The sequence below is a fragment of the Protobothrops mucrosquamatus genome, unplaced genomic scaffold, assembly GCF_001527695.2.
Source record: "Protobothrops mucrosquamatus isolate PMUCROS unplaced genomic scaffold, P.Mucros_1.0 scaffold1509, whole genome shotgun sequence".
NCBI classification, from domain to species: Eukaryota; Metazoa; Chordata; class Lepidosauria; order Squamata; family Viperidae; genus Protobothrops; species Protobothrops mucrosquamatus.
In genome coordinates this window covers 39,254-56,423 of record NW_015387681.1, presented here as the reverse complement: position 1 = coordinate 56,423, position 17,170 = coordinate 39,254, and the positions used below count along the sequence as shown (strand labels likewise).

General features: G+C 40.6%; 1 protein-coding gene across 1 annotated transcript in view; it reads left to right on the top strand.

Annotated features, from left to right (window-relative positions):
- The window catches only part of LOC107293122 (protein CASP), a gene marked incomplete at its 3' end in the record, with an annotated part of 250,943 nt that overhangs the window by 202,963 nt on the left and 30,810 nt on the right, over positions 1–17,170 (top strand). Inside the window, exons 5-8 of the mRNA XM_015822256.1 lie at positions 4,562–4,699; positions 6,595–6,718; positions 8,388–8,464; positions 9,925–9,991. Coding sequence (XP_015677742.1) covers positions 4,562–4,699; positions 6,595–6,718; positions 8,388–8,464; positions 9,925–9,991 — 406 coding nt within the window. The remainder of the gene's footprint in view (positions 1–4,561; positions 4,700–6,594; positions 6,719–8,387; positions 8,465–9,924; positions 9,992–17,170) is intronic.

Here is a 17,170-nt window from a genome sequence, read left to right as displayed (position 1 = left end):
TTCTTCTTCTTCTTGTGCCATATCCGTTATCGGACGTTGGCGATCATGTTGGCGATCCTGTTTTTATCAGCAGCCGCACGAAAAAGTGCTGCTGAGTTTTGTCCAAACCAGTCCCTTAGATTTTGAAGCCACGATGTTCTTCTTCTGCCTGGACCTCGTTTGCCTTCAATCTTTCCCTGGAGGATTAAATGGAGTATGCTGTATTTTTCTGGGTGTCGCATCACATGTCCAAAATATTCTAATTTTCATTTTTTAATTGTTTTGATGATTTCCCTTGGCTTTCCCAGGCGGCTTATCACCTCCTCATTTCTGATCTTGTCAACCCAGCTTATACGTAACAGCCGCCTGTAAATCCACATTTCAAATGCTTCTAGTCTCTTCAGGTGGCCTTCTGTCAGAGACCAACTCTCTAATCCAGGGCTTTTCAACCTTTTCACCCATTGTACCACTTTTAGGATATGGCAATATCCGAGTACCACCAGTCACCTAGCAAGGTGTCAAAAACTTGATGATAAAAAAAGGAAAAAAGTGATGAAGTACAGCTAGTCCTCGACTTACAACAGTTCGCTTAGTGACTGTTCAAAGTTACAATGGCACTGAAAAAAGTCCCCCCCCCCAAGCCACAGCCGAGCAAGACACCTGCCTGCCCACCCGGTGGCACTCTTCCTCCTATCCGAGGTTTTCATTGTTGTGAGCATTTCTGTTGAGAATTGGCAGTGGGGGTGGCGTGGGGGGTTGTTTGGTTTTTATTCCCCCTGTCTGCTGGGTGGTTGCAGCAGGTTTTGATCACTTCACATGACCCTGGGACACTGTGACCGTCATAAATATGAATCAATTGCCAAGCATCTGAATGTAAATCACAAGATCGTGGAGATGCTGCAACATTCCAGCTGATCGGCGCTTCTTCTGGGCTCAGCGGAAGCACCAGGATCAGCGCCGAGCTCCAGCTGGAGCCTGGCGCTGGTCCTCATGCTTCCACTGAGCCCTGACAGCCCCGAAGAAGCGCTGATCCTGGCGCTTCCGCTGAGCCGTGACAGCCCTGCAGCTCCAGCCATCTCTCAGGCTTGTGCAGTGCTGCCACTGGTTAAGCTCATTCCCCTCCCCCGCTACCACTTTTCTAAGATGGTCGCGTACCACCTGCCAGGTGCCAATGTACCACAGGTGGTACCCGTACCACTGGTTGAAAAGCCCTGCTCTACTCCATAGAGCAGGATAGAAAAAATATAGCATCTGACAAGCCTGATTTTCAGTCTTAGGCTTATGTCGTGACTGCAGAAGATCTTTTTCATTTTGAAGAATGCTGTTCAAGCTTTTTCTATCCTTGTCTTTACTTCAACGGGCATGTCCCAGCTTTCATGTAAATTGGAACCGAGGTGCGTGATCCTTTCGACTTTTTCTAGTGGTATTCCTTCTGAATTTATTGGTGGTAAATTAATGGGTTGTTTGCTGACGACCATGATCTTGATTTTTGAGGTGTTAAGCTCAAAAACTGAATCACTACAGTTGTTAATTGAGTAACATGGTTCTTAAGTAAATCTGGCTTCCCCATTGACTTTGGTTATCAGAATGTCACAAAATGTCACATGACCCAGGACACTACAACCGTCATAAATATGAGTCAGTAGCTAAGGAGCTGAATTTTGATCATGTGACCGTGGGGATGCTGCAACGGTCATAAGTGTGAAAAACTGTCATAAGTCACTTTTTTCAGTGCTGTTACACGTTGGGATACTGCTGAACAGACATAGGAAAGATTTAAGACATGAAAGAGATCAACATTTGCATACCTCTGACTCCATCTGTCCAATTGCGCTGATTCTAAGCTCACATGAGTAGAGTAAACCTTTGTTCAATATTCTGGTTGTTTAATATTAGGATTCTGTCTTTACCCTGAATATCACCAAACTCTCCTTATCTGTACTTCTTAGAGCATTCATGCCTCTAACTTGGATAATAGGTTTGGAAAACATCCTTCCCTGTCCCAAGAGTGCCCTGGAGGCAACTGGACTTTCTTCTTTTTTCTTTGAAGATGTTTCGCTTCTCATCCAAGAAGCTTCTTTAGCTTGGACTGGATGGTGGGGAGTGGAAGGGTTTATATTGCTTGCAGACAGCTGGTCATTTGCATTCTTTTAGAGACCCTTCTCTGTCTTATTCCAGATGTTTCTGATTTGGGTCTTGCATTAGCTTGACACAAGCTGATCTATTTTAACCAACCATATACTCTCTAGAGTATATATTGTATGGAAAGTCTTAATTTAGGGTCTCTGCCTCCCTAATTTGAGTTAAACTGTATCTTAAAAAATTAAATCTAATGTAAGATTAATATTTTAATGGTGCTAATAATGAAGAGGGGAGGTGGAAGACTGCAAGCCTAGCCTAAAAGCCACAAATGAGAAAGCAGTGTAGTTATAAACTATGCATGTGCTATGAGGACAAACAATAAGCAGATCTGCTTTTTTTTTTTTGACCTTGCATGATGGAGGCAATAATGTAGGAAGCTCTTCGTGAGCAAAGTAACACAATGCAGCACACCCTGCCTTTCTCTCCTCAACATAACCCAGTGCTGTTCTTCTGTAAACTCTGGCACTGGACTGACATGTTACAAAGTGCCCAGGCTTGCATTTACTGTGTTAAGAGAGGTACAATGGGCTTATTATGTGTTTCCAGCAACTGAGGGTGGTCTGTAAAATTAATGATTGTGGCAGCTGCAAATTAAGTGAGCTCCCTAATATGTACTGTTGTTGATCCACCAAGATCAGTGTGTTTAAAATTCCTTGGTGGGAGACTAAATCTTCATAGCCATTTCACAAGTGATGCTGGCGCCCACTGCAGCAATGTACGCAGGTCTGTTTTATGAGACCTCCTTGGATACCAGGATTTTCCTGCTTTGATTGGCAATTTCATAACCAACTCAGCATCTCTGTTAAATGTTCTGTAGCTTTATGTGGCAGGTGCATCGTGGAACCCCTTTAGGTTCCTTCATACGTTAGACTGTTTGGATGTACCTCGACTTACAACCATTTGTTTAATGACTGTTCGAAGTTACAGTGGCACTGGAAAAAAGCGACTTATCACCGCGTTTCATGCTTATGACTGTTGCAACATCCCCATGGTCATGCAATCAAAATTCAGATGCTTGGCAGCTGGCGTGTATTTATGACGGTTGCAGTGTCCTGGGTTCTCGTGATCACCTTTTGCAGCCTTCTGACAAAGCAAAGTCAATGGAGAAGCCAGATTCACTAACAGCCGTGCTACTAACTTAACAGTTGCAGTGATTCATTTAATAACTGTGGTGGGGAAGGTTGTAAAAATGGGGCAAAACTTACTTAATAACTGTGTTACTTAGCAACAGAAATTTGGGGCTCAATAAGTCAAGGACTACCTGTACTGCTACTGAGGGTCAGAGTAATCACTGCAGATCTCCACCATGTACAGATGGCTGCATGCCTTGCAGCAGTCCATGCATGGAAAATAATAGAGGCCAATTTGTATCTATCTCACTGTATTCTCATATTAAATCTTGTTTCCCAAGGGCTTCTCACAACCATTCATGTTTCCAGTAAGTTTCCCTCTACCAGAATTCTGATCACTGCCTATTTTGTCTGGGATGGCTACATATTAGAGTATAATTTAGGGAAAGCTGATCTGTGGCAAATTATCACCAGCTGCCATTAGCATTAGAGAACTCATAAGTTGTATAGGTCATTTTTCAGGTAGCGGCCTAGATTGGAAAAGATTCCCCAAAACAAATCTCTAATTTCTGATTAGTAAGCTTCATTAAGTTTTCATATGGGTAAATTAGGATTGGAATGTTCTGCTTCTTTTTCCTGCATGCTTTCTATGTAAAGGGAGCAGGCTGTATGAAGTTGAGGTAGAGCCTCAGTCTCATACAAAATGTACAAAAATACCAAAATAGGTAGAGCTATTTTGGAAATAGCTGTTAGGCTCTGAAAATCAGCTTTCTCACTGTAGAGCTTAAATGTTTCTACTCTGAAACATTCCTTAGAGAAGCTTGGGAGTAGTACGAATGTTGAGGAACGGCAGGCAACTTCAACTATCAGCTTCCAAAAGACAAAAAGAAGACAAAATAAGTTCAGGTACCACATAATAAGATTGGACTGAGGTATCTGTGGTCCTCCAGGCATTATTGAATTGCAGCTCCCAGAATCCCTGATGTTGAAGGCATGCCAGTTGAGGTTTGAAGGGCAACCATTTGTCTGCTTCTGTTCCACAGAACTACACAGCCAGTTACGAAAGTGTAACATTTCAAGTTCTTAGTGCATTATTACCAGTTTTGGAAGAGTTTGTGCTGTTCTGTTTTTGTTAAAACGTATAGAAGATTTGCAACTATATCTCAAAGGATTGGCTTTGCTGAAGGGAATCTGGTCTGACAACATATGCACATAATTATGTTTTCATTTGTGTGCATTTCTGTGTGTGTGTACCTGGCCTCATGTTTGCCAAAGCACTTACTGTTGGCTTTTAACAAGTGCAGCTTCACCAGTAAGCTGGCTTTCGTGGAAAAGAAAATCAACTCCAACTTTGCATTTCTCTCCCTTAGATCCTGTTTCAGCTCTAGATCTGGGGCAGCAGCTCCAATTGAAAGTCCAGCGCATGCACGATATTGAAACTGAGAACCAGAAACTTAGGGAAACCCTTGAGGAATACAACAAAGAATTTACGGAAGTGAAGAATCAAGGTAAGCTGAGATGTGCATCAGGGAAGATTATGTGCAAGCCCAAAAGCTTTCCTCCACTTCAAGAGCATATTGCTCTTAAATGTTCTAACGATTAACCAGTTTTAACTAAGTTAATATTTAATGAAGAACAACTAAAACTCAAAATTCTCAAGGATCATGACCAAGAAGCAAGGATCAAGGATCCTTGACCAAGAAGCAAAAGGAGTTTGTCAGAGGGGAGGAAAGTAGGGGCAGGCTTAATTTTTGGGTGAAGTTGAGATTCCCGCTTGGTAATGCTTTAGGCCCCTTTTAGTTTAGATTCAAAGTATGACCTCAATTTAAATCTGTTTCATAGTCAGAATTAAATTGTTGTTGTTTTTTTAAAAAAAATATAGGTGCTTTTTTTAACATTCTGGAAGCCAATATTAAGACAAACTCGGTGCATTAATTTGTACCTTATGATTCCAGCAACTTCCTTCAGTACAAAATATGTGTTGTTCACAACAAAAGCTAAGTGATGCACCATTTTCTCTCCAGAATAATCTTGTGATGCTACTTCTTGCAACCTTCACTGTAGTTACAGTTTGTTTATCCCTAGGGCAGAATGCAGATAGTGAAGTAATGTAGGTTACTTATTTAAGTGGATGGGCAAACTGTTGAAGGTGTCTGCTGTACATGGAAAGGCCATTATCTCGTGGAGTAAGCACTCATCTCCCCAAATTGCTCCAGGTTTTGTTGGAGGAGGGGGCTGAAGGGGAACTGATGAGCACATATGTACAGTATATGTGCCTTTGCAGTAAGCCATACCCTGAACCAGCAATGAGAAGAGAACACATTCTGGGGAAAAAACATTCTCTCAGTAGGCCTGGGGTTGCCTGAAAAGTGTCCAATTCTGGTCATTATGAGGCTTGAGAGTTTTCAATTGCAAAGTTGAGTAACAATTTTAAACATTTAGATCTGTGATCAGATATCAAGAATAGCGAGTCTACTTCAAAGCATTACCTTAATTCATTTTTTTCACAAGGAATGCAGCTTTATAACATCAGAGATAATGGGAGTAACCCCTTCCCAATAATTTATGTGTGTTTGTGTTTTAACATTTCACACCCTCTCCATCACACATAATAATTAGCAACTTGTTCAGCTGAAAAAAGCAATAGTTTGAACAGTGTAGATTTGTAACTGCCTGTCCAAGTAAAAGAATTCTTCCAGTTGCTGATAAAAGCTAGGCAGAGGAAAGGGAATAATATAATGGATGCCCTGGAACAAGAAAGTCTGCTCTGCTGTCTGGTGGATTTTCCCCTAAAAAAGAAAGGGCACCGGGGGGGGGGGGACCTATCAACCATTCTTATACCCATTCTGACAAATAACACCCATTTGGAAGAATAGGCTCACAGGACTGTGGCATTCACTTAATGACCACAGTGATTCACTTCACCACCACCAAAAAATGTCATAAAACAGAATCTGGTCGTGTGGGTGCCTCAGCTTACAACGGTAGCGGCTTACGACTGAAAATCCAGTCCCATTTATACAGTCATTGATAATATTACACGGTATCTCTGCCGTTTCATTTTTCTGTGCACTCACATTAGAAAAGCGTGTGCTATGCTTCCTGACAAAGTCCATTGATCCTGCTCAAACCTCAAACATTTAAAGTTCAATTTAGCATTTAGGGAATAAAAATCTCCAAAGGGACTCATAGCCATTGATTTTGTGTCAGGGTTGAAGAGCTAAAGTTTTAAGTCATGCTGCTGCTGCTGCTACTGCTGCTGCTGCTGCTGCTCTTGCCGTTGTACTGCAAGGCAGGAAGAATTGTACTGCACAACCAGGTGTGGTGGCTTGTTACTCATTTTCTTTCTCTTGTTGGCTTGTTTTTTTTCTCCCTCTCCTCCTCCCCCTCCCCACAAAAAAAGAGGTGACAATAAAAGCACTTAAAGAGAAAATTCGGGAATATGAGCAGACCCTGAAGAATCAAGCAGAGAACATTGCTCTTGAAAAAGAACAAAAGTTGCAAAATGACTTTGCTGAAAAAGAAAGGTAGGTTAACATACGTGTGCATACAAATAACAGCAGTTGTTGCTTGGCTGGCTTGGCACCAGCTGGCAATGGATTAAAATACACCCACCCACTCTGGTCCTTTCTACTCGTTTCCCCCTATCCCTTTTTTAAAGTCTGACTCTGACTTTAGCATCTCAAATAGAGTGTGAAATCAGTATGTATATCTCCAACTAGTATTATTGTGTTAATGTGACAATTACAATTACTATATGTAGCATATTTGACGTCTTTAGGAATATTCTGAGCATTTTATAGAAACTCCCCTAAATATTAATAAAACAGAAAATTTGACAAGGCAGCGAAAGGCCAGAGTTGTGATGGAATCAGGCAACCCATGTCTAATACATAAGTAAATAATCAACCAGCAAACAATTATATTACATTTGAAAAGTTTGGTAAATTAGCACATTTCTAAAAATTAAATTTGAATATGTTGGGAAATATAATTTTCTGGAAATATGTTCTAAATCTGTCCCCGTCCCTGTTTGATCTTCATGTCCTGAGTGAGGATCCAGGATCTTTGGTTTTAAAATTTGTAAATCAGCTGGCTGTAGCTCAGTATCACGGCATAAATGTTTGCAAAATTAACTCTGTTACCCTGAGCTACAAGTAGGCTGAACCATTGTGGCTTTTATGTGATGGCCTCTTTCCCTATCCAGGCAACCAGCCTCTCCCACTTAATTACTTGGCCATTAGGGCTTCATGTTGAACTCCCGTGAGAGGTGGGTGGCACATTGAGATGGCCTCATAATAAATGCCAAATGATGTGGAATTTCTACGCAGTAAATCTGGTGGAACATTTTGAAAGCTTGAGCTAAAGTGCGAACAATGACTCTGAACTGGCTCTACTTTTGATTGTTCAGAGCAACCCAGTTTTAAAAAGAGAAGAACTCTCCAGTATACATCAGTGAAACTTTTTCAGATGCCGGGCTCATTGCACTGACTGGCATGCTGAAGGCTGAATGCCCAATACCAGAACAAAGAAGTGGGCAGAATGGGGACAAAAACTGAACATTATTTAGTTAAACTTTTGGTTGAAGACAATTAATGAAATACAACTTAATATAAGTACATCAAAGTTGCTGTTTTCCCCTTCTGCCTTATTAAAAATTAAAATTTTAAAGAGGTGCTCTGGGAGAGTTGTGCACTTCCTCTATTGCCCATGGGCCATTTCTATGGACTTTTTGTCTCTTTGGTTAACCTTTTCCACAAAGATTTACCATGAGAGCCTCTTGCAGAAGCTGTGAGAAAATATGCGGGTGTAGGCTTTCCTGATGGCATCAGTGAAGCAGTGATGACTATATGGGCTAAAAGGCCATGGCCTATTTTCCTAGACTGCATCTATTCAACCCAAAAGCTCAGCACTGCTCCAAGAGAACATTGTAGATGTACTCAGAGAAGATAGCTTGTTATCAGAAAGCCAAAAATTGTGTCACATAATGCACTCCTAATTCGTAAGTTCCATCCAAAGGTTATCTTCTTCTAACTAAGGGATTCATGTTCACCCAGTAGGAGGACTCCTTTGGTGTACCTCCATGTGTGAAACTGTGTTTATTATTTATTCCAAACACACACACACACTAATGTATCCTACAAGAATTGATCACGTTTTCAGTTTCTTGGTGCTAATGTAATTCTCTGTTTGCAGAATGTTGCAAGAGACGCAGATATCAACAGCCTCAAAGCTGGAGGAAGCTGAACACAAACTGCAGACATTACAAACAGGTTGGCTGGTCTCCACCTTCTATGACTGATAATGATGGAGAAAAATAAGGGAGTGGGTAGGCTTGGAAGTTCATCCATGCAAGGGTTGCTTCAACTTTTCAGCCTGGAGCATCTGTAATACTAATACATTTTGAAACTGGTATAGAAGCTGGTCGATCAGTGTTCATTAAAAATGAGCTAAAAATCATATTCTACAATCATTCCTATTAAAATCTAAAAAGAATTCAAATGAGGAAGGAGAATTGGGGATGAGAGCATTTGGATCCACAGCACATTGCTTATCTTTTAGGCGTGACTTAAGAACTATTAAGAACCATTCCCCAGCATACTGGCTGGGGAATTCTGGGAATTGAAGTCTGCTCATCTTCAAGTTGCCAAGCTTGAGAAGACACTGCTGTAGACTTTAGCAGGGATGCTCATCAACATTTCTAGCCACTCCATATGAACAGCCAAACTTTTTAAGCAGCTGATGCCAACTACTGATTTGATGGAACTAAAGTGGTTCAAATGTCTAGGCCTTAAATGTCATTGAAACAACTTGACCTATCTTTTTGCAGAGTGGGAGTCATTCTCTTTTCTGCATTCCCAACTGAAATCTTTATGCTGATCTGTGGATGCTTTTGGGGCCAAATATGGATGTTACAGCATTGTGTATGTGTGTGTGTGTGTTGCATCCTATATATGGAAAGAATTTAAGGAAATTATTCCCACATCAGCAAAAATATGTGTGAATGTCCATTCAGTAGCAGCAAATATAAATTTCTTAGTAATGTAATGGTGGTCAGGACTGACAGCCAAAAGTTGTGGTCTTAGGTAAGTAAGCACTTGGGATCCTTGGAGCCATTAATGGCTTCAGATGGAGAGAAATGCTTTATAACAGTATCTGTCTCATCTCAGGATCACAGAGAAGCTTGGAGTGAGGTGGAGAAGTTCTCTGACTTTGCCCTGACTAGATGCAGTAGACTGATTTTTCATTCACAAAAGAAATGAATGCCTTTTCTCCTGCTCATCTCTTTCTATCAGAGCTTCTCTCTAGCTTATCACCTTATGCTCATTACCAGAGCTGCGCTTCTGTCCCCATTACCTTCCCACTCGAAGTTGAAATAGGTCCCTAGATAACTGTGAACAAGGGGTTTAAGTCACAAGAACCCATCTGTAAATGGCATACAGTTTCACTAGATGAAGCAGAAAAAAGATCTAGAAACTTTCACCATTCGTGAAAAAGAATGGTGGTTGGCTTTGAATTCTTTGTGTGTCTGTGTGTATTTTCTAAAGAAAAGAATTCAAAAATGCTTTTAAGCATTGTTTTTCTGCAATGTGATTTTGTTTGGTCAGGGAGAAGGCTTAATGTAAGATGATTTTTCAGAAAGAGAACAGTTCATAGCTCAATAGTAATTGAGTTGCTGCTGTTACTTTTTTTAAAAAAAACAACCATTTCTTTTTTCTTTTCCATCCTTCAGCCTTGGAAAAAACACAGACAGAATTATTTGACCTGAAGACAAAATACGATGAGGAAATGACAGCAAAGTAAGATCTTTCAACTCTTCTTCAGCACATATGACTTGTGTTAACCTTCTGCTATCTCTGAGGGCAAGGGTAAATACAGATAGTCCTTGAGTTACAATAGTAATCGGACCCGGAATTTCTGTCACTAAATGATGTAGTCATACAGCATGATTTTATGTGATTGCATTGTTTAGCAACAGCAATCCTGGCACTCTCCATTGCTGTCATTAACCAAATCTCACTTGTCATTTGCCAAGGACCCATCCCAATCAAAGCCATTCCAGGCTTGGTTCATCACAGCCCCAAACCTCAGCTCTTCCAATTCTGGGAGTTAAAGTCCACATATTTTAAAATTGCCAGGGTTGAGAAAAAGTGATCTATGCGCAACCTTCTCCTGATTGATTGTCTGAGAAGAAACATGGATAAGGCCACTGAAATGTTTCCCCCCCCCCGAACCTCTCTTGAATTGGAAGCTGTGTGATGACATAAGTTATGCTATAGTAGAGAAAAAGTGGGAACCACTCAGAGAACCTTTACAGTTTCTGTAAAACAGGTGGCAGCCAAAACAGCTAACCCAGTTGGGCCATTTCCTGGCCCCATTTCATTTTACCCTGATCTTTGAGTTAACAATTCCCCCAGGAAAGCAATTCAGTGTGGCTCTATATTTGCTTGCTGATTTGCTTGTTGAGAGCAGCCTTTCCCAATGTGCTGGATGACGACTCAAATCATTGGCTATGTATGAGAGAGTGAGTGATGAGGCCTATTCTCTGGCACATCTGGAGGTTTGCACCATTTGTAGCCACTGTGTCTCTCCATCTGCCAGCCTTCAATAAAAGAAAAATTGATTGTGGTTTTAGTTCTTGAGTGCATAATGAATCTGAGGTAAAATTGTGTTTCGGGGTGGACTTGCATAATGGGAGAGTGTATTAGAAACGTCAGTGTTTGAAAGATGTTGTTCCCTTTCAGTTTTTTTTGTCAGAAATTGAGCAGACAGGTTCTTCAACGAGAGGAACAAAAGAAGCAGCTATCCTCCCAACAGGACAGCTGCAGCAGCAAAATGCCTAATTTCTATGAGCCCAGGCAGGGCAATGACACCAGGCCTATGTTAAACTCTTCTAAGAATCCTTTGCAGTATATAAGTATTTGGAAAGTATTCTTGGAAATTTTGCAAATGAGAAATTGTACTTTGGCCCTTTGTCAGCTGCAGGAATAAGAAGCTGATAGTGACTTTATCCCTTCTTTATGAGAAGCTGAGAGTAACTTTACCCCCACTCCACTTCTTTAAAATGTTCTTTATAGGATCAGTTCCAGTTTTGGGATTGGTATCCAGAACAGTTTCAGGTCAACCCATCCTCCATTTTGAGATTTGAGATTTAAACCAAAAAAATTAAAAAGTAGAGAAGATACAATGGCAAGGGGCTGGGCTGTTTTCTTAAACTGTTGTTTTACTATTCAGATGGAAAACTGCCAGGATTTTGAGGATTTATTTTTTTATAGGGACATTTCAAGATGCATTATCTCAGTTTTGCGAGCACCCTAGAGTACAAAGCAGAATGAAAATTCTGAACTCTGCTGTTGGGGAGACAATTTTTTAAAATGAAAATAATGATGTTGTGTGCAACTATGTGCAATTATATGGCACTTTAGAACATTTGGGGTGCACAATTTACAGCCCCCAAAACTTGGATATGGTTCCAAGAACCCTAAGCTGCTGACTAGTAATTTTAATGTTGCTCTGTGTGAATAATTAATAAGCAATATTAAGCCATATTTAATTTTTACATTCTGGGCTCATTCACCCACTTGTAGTACTATGGTCCCTGATCCCAAGCAGCTCTTGGGTCAAAAACGGTTCCGTGTGTGTATGTTTTTATATATAAATGTATATGTAAAAAAAACATAAGGCTAAGTCAATTTCTCATTGTCTGATGCTCTGTAGATTGTAGCTCCATGAGTTCTCACCCAGCATAAACTTTGGTTGGGAATTCAGAAAGGTATAATCACAACAGTTCTAAAGCACTACCAGGCTGGGGAATGCTGTTTCAAGCACATATGATGGCATTAGCTTACACTCTCTCCCTGTTTTAATTTTCAGGTTGTGTGAGGGCTGGGACAAGTTTTCATTGTCCATGTAACTTAGTAGCAAGTCATAAAAATAATAGATGATAACTTCAAAGAACAATAATAATAATGAAGAAGCTAAATAGCTCTGGAACATTAGAATTGAAACAGACAGGCACCTGTCACAATAATACCCCAGCCTTAACAATTGTTAATAAGAAAGGCAAAAAAATGTCTGGATAGTGGATGTGGCAATACCAGGAGAAGCAGAAGAGAAAGAACTGGAGAAGATAACAAAATACAAATAGAATGACTGGCAAAAGAAAGCAAAGATAGCACCAGTAGTAATAGGCTCCTTGGGTGCAATCCCAAAACAACTGGAGCACCATTGGCATTGATAAAATCACAATTGGTCAATTGCAAAAGGCAGCTTTACTTGGAATAACTTATATCAATGGTGGCGAACCTATGGCACGGGTGCCAGAGGCAGCACTCGGAGCCCTCTCTGTGGGCACGCACGCCGTTGCCCCAGCCCTGCCTCCCCCCACGGTCCCCTCCTCACCAGCAGCCCCCCTGGAGGAGAGTCGCCCCCGGGCAACAGGGACAAGACTCCGCCCTCGCACCCCATAGCGTGCAGATGATACTGCAGGGTGTGGGCAGAGGGCATGGCTGCCATGGTGCTACAGGGCTGCCTGGCAATCTGCAGCAGCAGGCCATGGAGGCAGTGCGTGACCCTGCAGGTGGGTGGGTGGGGGCGGAGCAGGCAGGGCGGGAGCAGGGTGGTGGTTTTTGGGCACCCGATCTCTAAAAGATTCGCCATCACTGACTTATATCATATGACAATACTTTTAACACCCTCAGACAACAATATCTGCCTATCTCAGGTCCTTGGGAAGGACTCCATAGCTGGATAAAAATGCCCAATCCAGTCTAAACATCTGGCTGACTGTGCAACCAACCAGTAATAATATTTTTGGTATCTTTGTTGATATATGCTAGCAATTAAGATTTTCACTGTTGTGCTAGGGCTAGGCCTTTGACCTTTTTAATCCCCAATTATGTTGAACATATTTTTTATCTCTTATTCAGTAAATCGATTTATGGCCTAAATATGCAGTATTAACTACTTAATAGAAAATATGTCCTTCTGCTCTTTATGGTGATGGTTAATTCTTAGTTATTTTGTTGTTATTATAAATACCTGCAAACAAAACCTTGCAACCCTTCCTTCCATCTCTTGAAATGAAGGTGTTAATGGCCAAAATAAAAATGGCTTTCTAGCATGTCAGCTGGGTTCTCAGAAGCTGAAATCGACAAGACACCATTAGTAAAGTTTTCCATGTGTAGGCTTGAAATAAAATGTAATTAGGGCTTTATGTGCAGAACAAGGGTCCATTGATGACTACAGCTGGTCTTTGTTTTCTTCTGTCACTGAGTGTGGGAGGTAAAAAAAAAAAGTGGTCCTCTTCATGTTTATTAATGCAGGATTCCTGAGACAAATGGCAAGCATAGTTTAATGTTTGTTGGAACATGGAGGGGCTTGCCAAAATAGTTGTGTAAGAAAATTTCAAGGTTTTCAAATTGCGGCTGTTTCTGAGTTAAAAAATTGGATGATGTGGAGCTGCATGTTTCCATATTAGAGGCAAGCTGAGCAGGAGAGAGAGAGTTAGCAGAAAGGGTGACTGTAGAGCAATGTTTCCCAACCGTGGCCAGTTGAAGATGTGTGGACTTCAACTTTCAAAATGCTGATTGGGGAATTCTGGGAGTTGAAGACTACATATTTTCAAGTAGCCAAAGGGCCAAAGTTGAGAAACCACTGGCTTAGAGGAACCGAGAGTGAGAAGGAGAGTTGGCACCAAATTGATGGGAAGGGTGGACCGGAGAGGGAGAGATATGGCTGATTTGATTTACAGACTATGAGCAGAGAAGGGGCAGAGCTGATCAAGTGACAATGAAATTTACAGGCAGAAGAATCTAGGTTTAAGCTTGGCATCTCAAGAAGTAATCAAGAAAAACTATTCTTTGGCTCAGACTTTGCAACATTTTACTTGGTCAGATTAGACAATATGCATCAGCGAGGGCAGGGATGCATGATCTGTTTTCCAAGCAAAACATCACGGATCAGGGATCAGCAACCTTTTCAATTAATGGCTAAAATTTTCAGTTCAAAGTTTTCTGAATGGCTGCCATTCAGTTACAAACCCTGCAGATTAAGGATGATCAGCATTTGCGTAAACCGTTCAGTCTCCCTATCTGCACTCATTCTAGAGAAGACAGCTCAATATTTGGAACACTTATCTTAACCGTGAATCTTTTTCATGAATTTTGTATGAAATAAATTCTCTTTCTTGTAGTGCTTTTACAGTGGTACCTCAGTACTCATCATACCGAGTACCAAAAATGACAAGTACCAAACAGATTTTTCCCATAAGGAATGATGTATTAGTCATCCAGCAACCAACATTGAAAAGTTGTAGCTTGCAGGTTGAGTACCAAACAAATCATGAGTACTGAGACAAATTTTTTTGCATTAAAATGCGTCAGATGAGTTTCAAAGCAGTTGTGTATCAAGATAACACTGTGTTTAGAATACTCCAGTACAATATTGAGGTTAATAACTGTTTCCTCTAGCTTGCCTAAAATGTTAGGACCTATCCATCGTTTAAACATCTGGAAGGGCTTCAGGTTTCTGCAGTCCAGAACAGGAGAACCTAGGTTTTCAATTCTGATTCAGAGACAAGTTAGTTGCAGGGTTCACACATCATAGCAAACCCATGTTACAGCAGCACCTGAAGAAAAGCACAAAGAAGGAGGACTTTATGAATATGATAAGAGGAAATAGGTTGTAAGCTAATCCACCAATAAGATTGTGACTTATCACATCTACAATTTGAGCTGTAGAGATTAAATCTATTTTACATAGCTTATCTGAGTGAACTGGCTCAACAAGCTATTTGTAGAAATGATGTTAACACCTAAATGAGTTCCATAACTAAATATTAAAAAATAATTCACAGATCTAATCCAGGGACAGTCAGAAATTATAGTGATCAGAAAAAAATACTTTGTAGGGGAGAGTTAGTGTTGTTTCAAATCTCAGTACCTCATCAGTTTAGATTTATGATTTATCAGAACTAAAATGACTTACATATATGTTTTCTGGTTATAACAGAAATGTTGCCAGGAACCTGGGAACACTGGGGGTCATACAGTCAGAAAGGGATCTGTAGAGTTATCCCCCATTCTGGGGAATTCCATTTTGTTGTGTGCTTGAGAGCAGATTTTACATTTTCCCTTTTAACTGTCAGATTCTCCTTTTTTCAGATGTTTCTCATTTTTTCCACCCCTCTGTGCACATATGTTCACTTGGCTTCAATTTCTGAAACCCTGTGGTAATGTTTCTTTTTTAAAAAGTTTAAAATGCCAATTTTTATGAAATGCATTTAGTTTTGTTTTTACAGCGTTTCACCTGAAGATTTATAATTTTACGATGAGCTGGTCACCTAAACCACAAGCTCTCCACAAATCATGCCCAAATTCCCCTATTTTGCATACAGCACTAATAAGCTAATAATTATGTGAGCACTGAGTATATCTCCACTCTTCCTTCCTCGGGATCTGTGTTGTGCCCTCTTTCACAAATATTTTCTGCTGTTGCTTGGTCACTCTTGCAAAGTGTCTGCACGTCTGTGTACACATTTTATTTCAGGGTATCTGTGTTTCTCTGTACATGTATACAGATAAATAGAGGGGTAATTGTAGTGGCAATTAAATTTTATTCAGTAGCACCACTTTTAAATATGTTCTGCATCTATAGATGCTGCTTACTATGCAACTTGATGACTTCAGTCACAAAATGACAATATTATTAAGCATAAATGTTTGGTCCTTATCTGAAACTGAAAATGGGAATGGAAAGAATAGTGTCATAAGAACATGACTTGTTCCATAATGTTCCTGTTGATGTGCTCTCATGTGTGTACATATACATACACAAACATACATGTACACACATTCTTCCCCCCCCCCTTCCTCCCATCGAAGCAAATGTAATATCACTGAGTGTAGCCAGCTGTCTCAACTGCTGGAGACTCCCTGTGAACAAGCTTTTCAAATTAGAAAAGGTTTTCTTCCTGAAACAAAAGGGGGTGGAATTGAACCCTTTTGATTTGTTTCATGGTTTCCTTGCCCTTTCCTCAGCTGCTGTTTGTTAAGGAATATCTCCATTTGCCAGTGAGAAGGCGAGGCATCATATACTTCCCCGCCAGTGCTCCTTTTCGGCCATAGCTGAGGACCGTGGCAAGCCCAAGACATGCATTTTTAATGTGGAACTTTTTATACCCTGGTCTTGGAGCATAGCAGTTGTGCAGCCCTCTCTGGAGCTTTAAGATTTAAGGCTTGGATGAACAAAGCCCAGGCTCAGGATAGTCCGCATGAGCCAACATTAACCCTTGCCTCCACAACATAGAACAGTAAATTTCCTTACAAAAAAGGGCAGGAGAACATTTTCAATGGTTTGTGTATTGAATGCTTACTTTTCAGCAATGCAAAATTGATTGCATTGATTCCTTCATCAACTGTTATATTCTTTTGGTATTTTAGAACATTTCCTTCCTTTTGAATTGCTAGATTCCTTCCCCACTTTTTAAAAAAGAAGTATAGGACTTATGGAGCGCTGAATGTATACAAGGGTCTTCTAGTGAATCAAACCAATGGTGTCTTTTCCACTGAGTTTCCACATCTCTTCAAACAATTTGGATTCTCCTTAAGTTGACACTAGTCTACTCCTATAACAAGATCCAGTACTGGATGTTTCATTGGGGATGTTACTTGATTTGATTGATTTTGATTTGATTTGATTTGATTTGATTAAATTTATACCCCGCCCTTCTCCCGGAGGACTCAGGGCGGCTTACAGCCAGTTTAAAACAATGGTACAGTACAATACAAAATTTAAAAAAGATTAAAAATAACTATTCAAATTTGGCCGCTTCTACTAAAAATTTTTAATTTAAAACCCCTTTAAAATACCCCTAGGCCAGTCCTGCCTGCTGAAATAACCAGGTCTTAAGGGCGCGGCGGAAGGAGGGGAGATCCGGGATCACCCGGATCTCTGGGGGCAGCTCGTTCCAGAGGGTG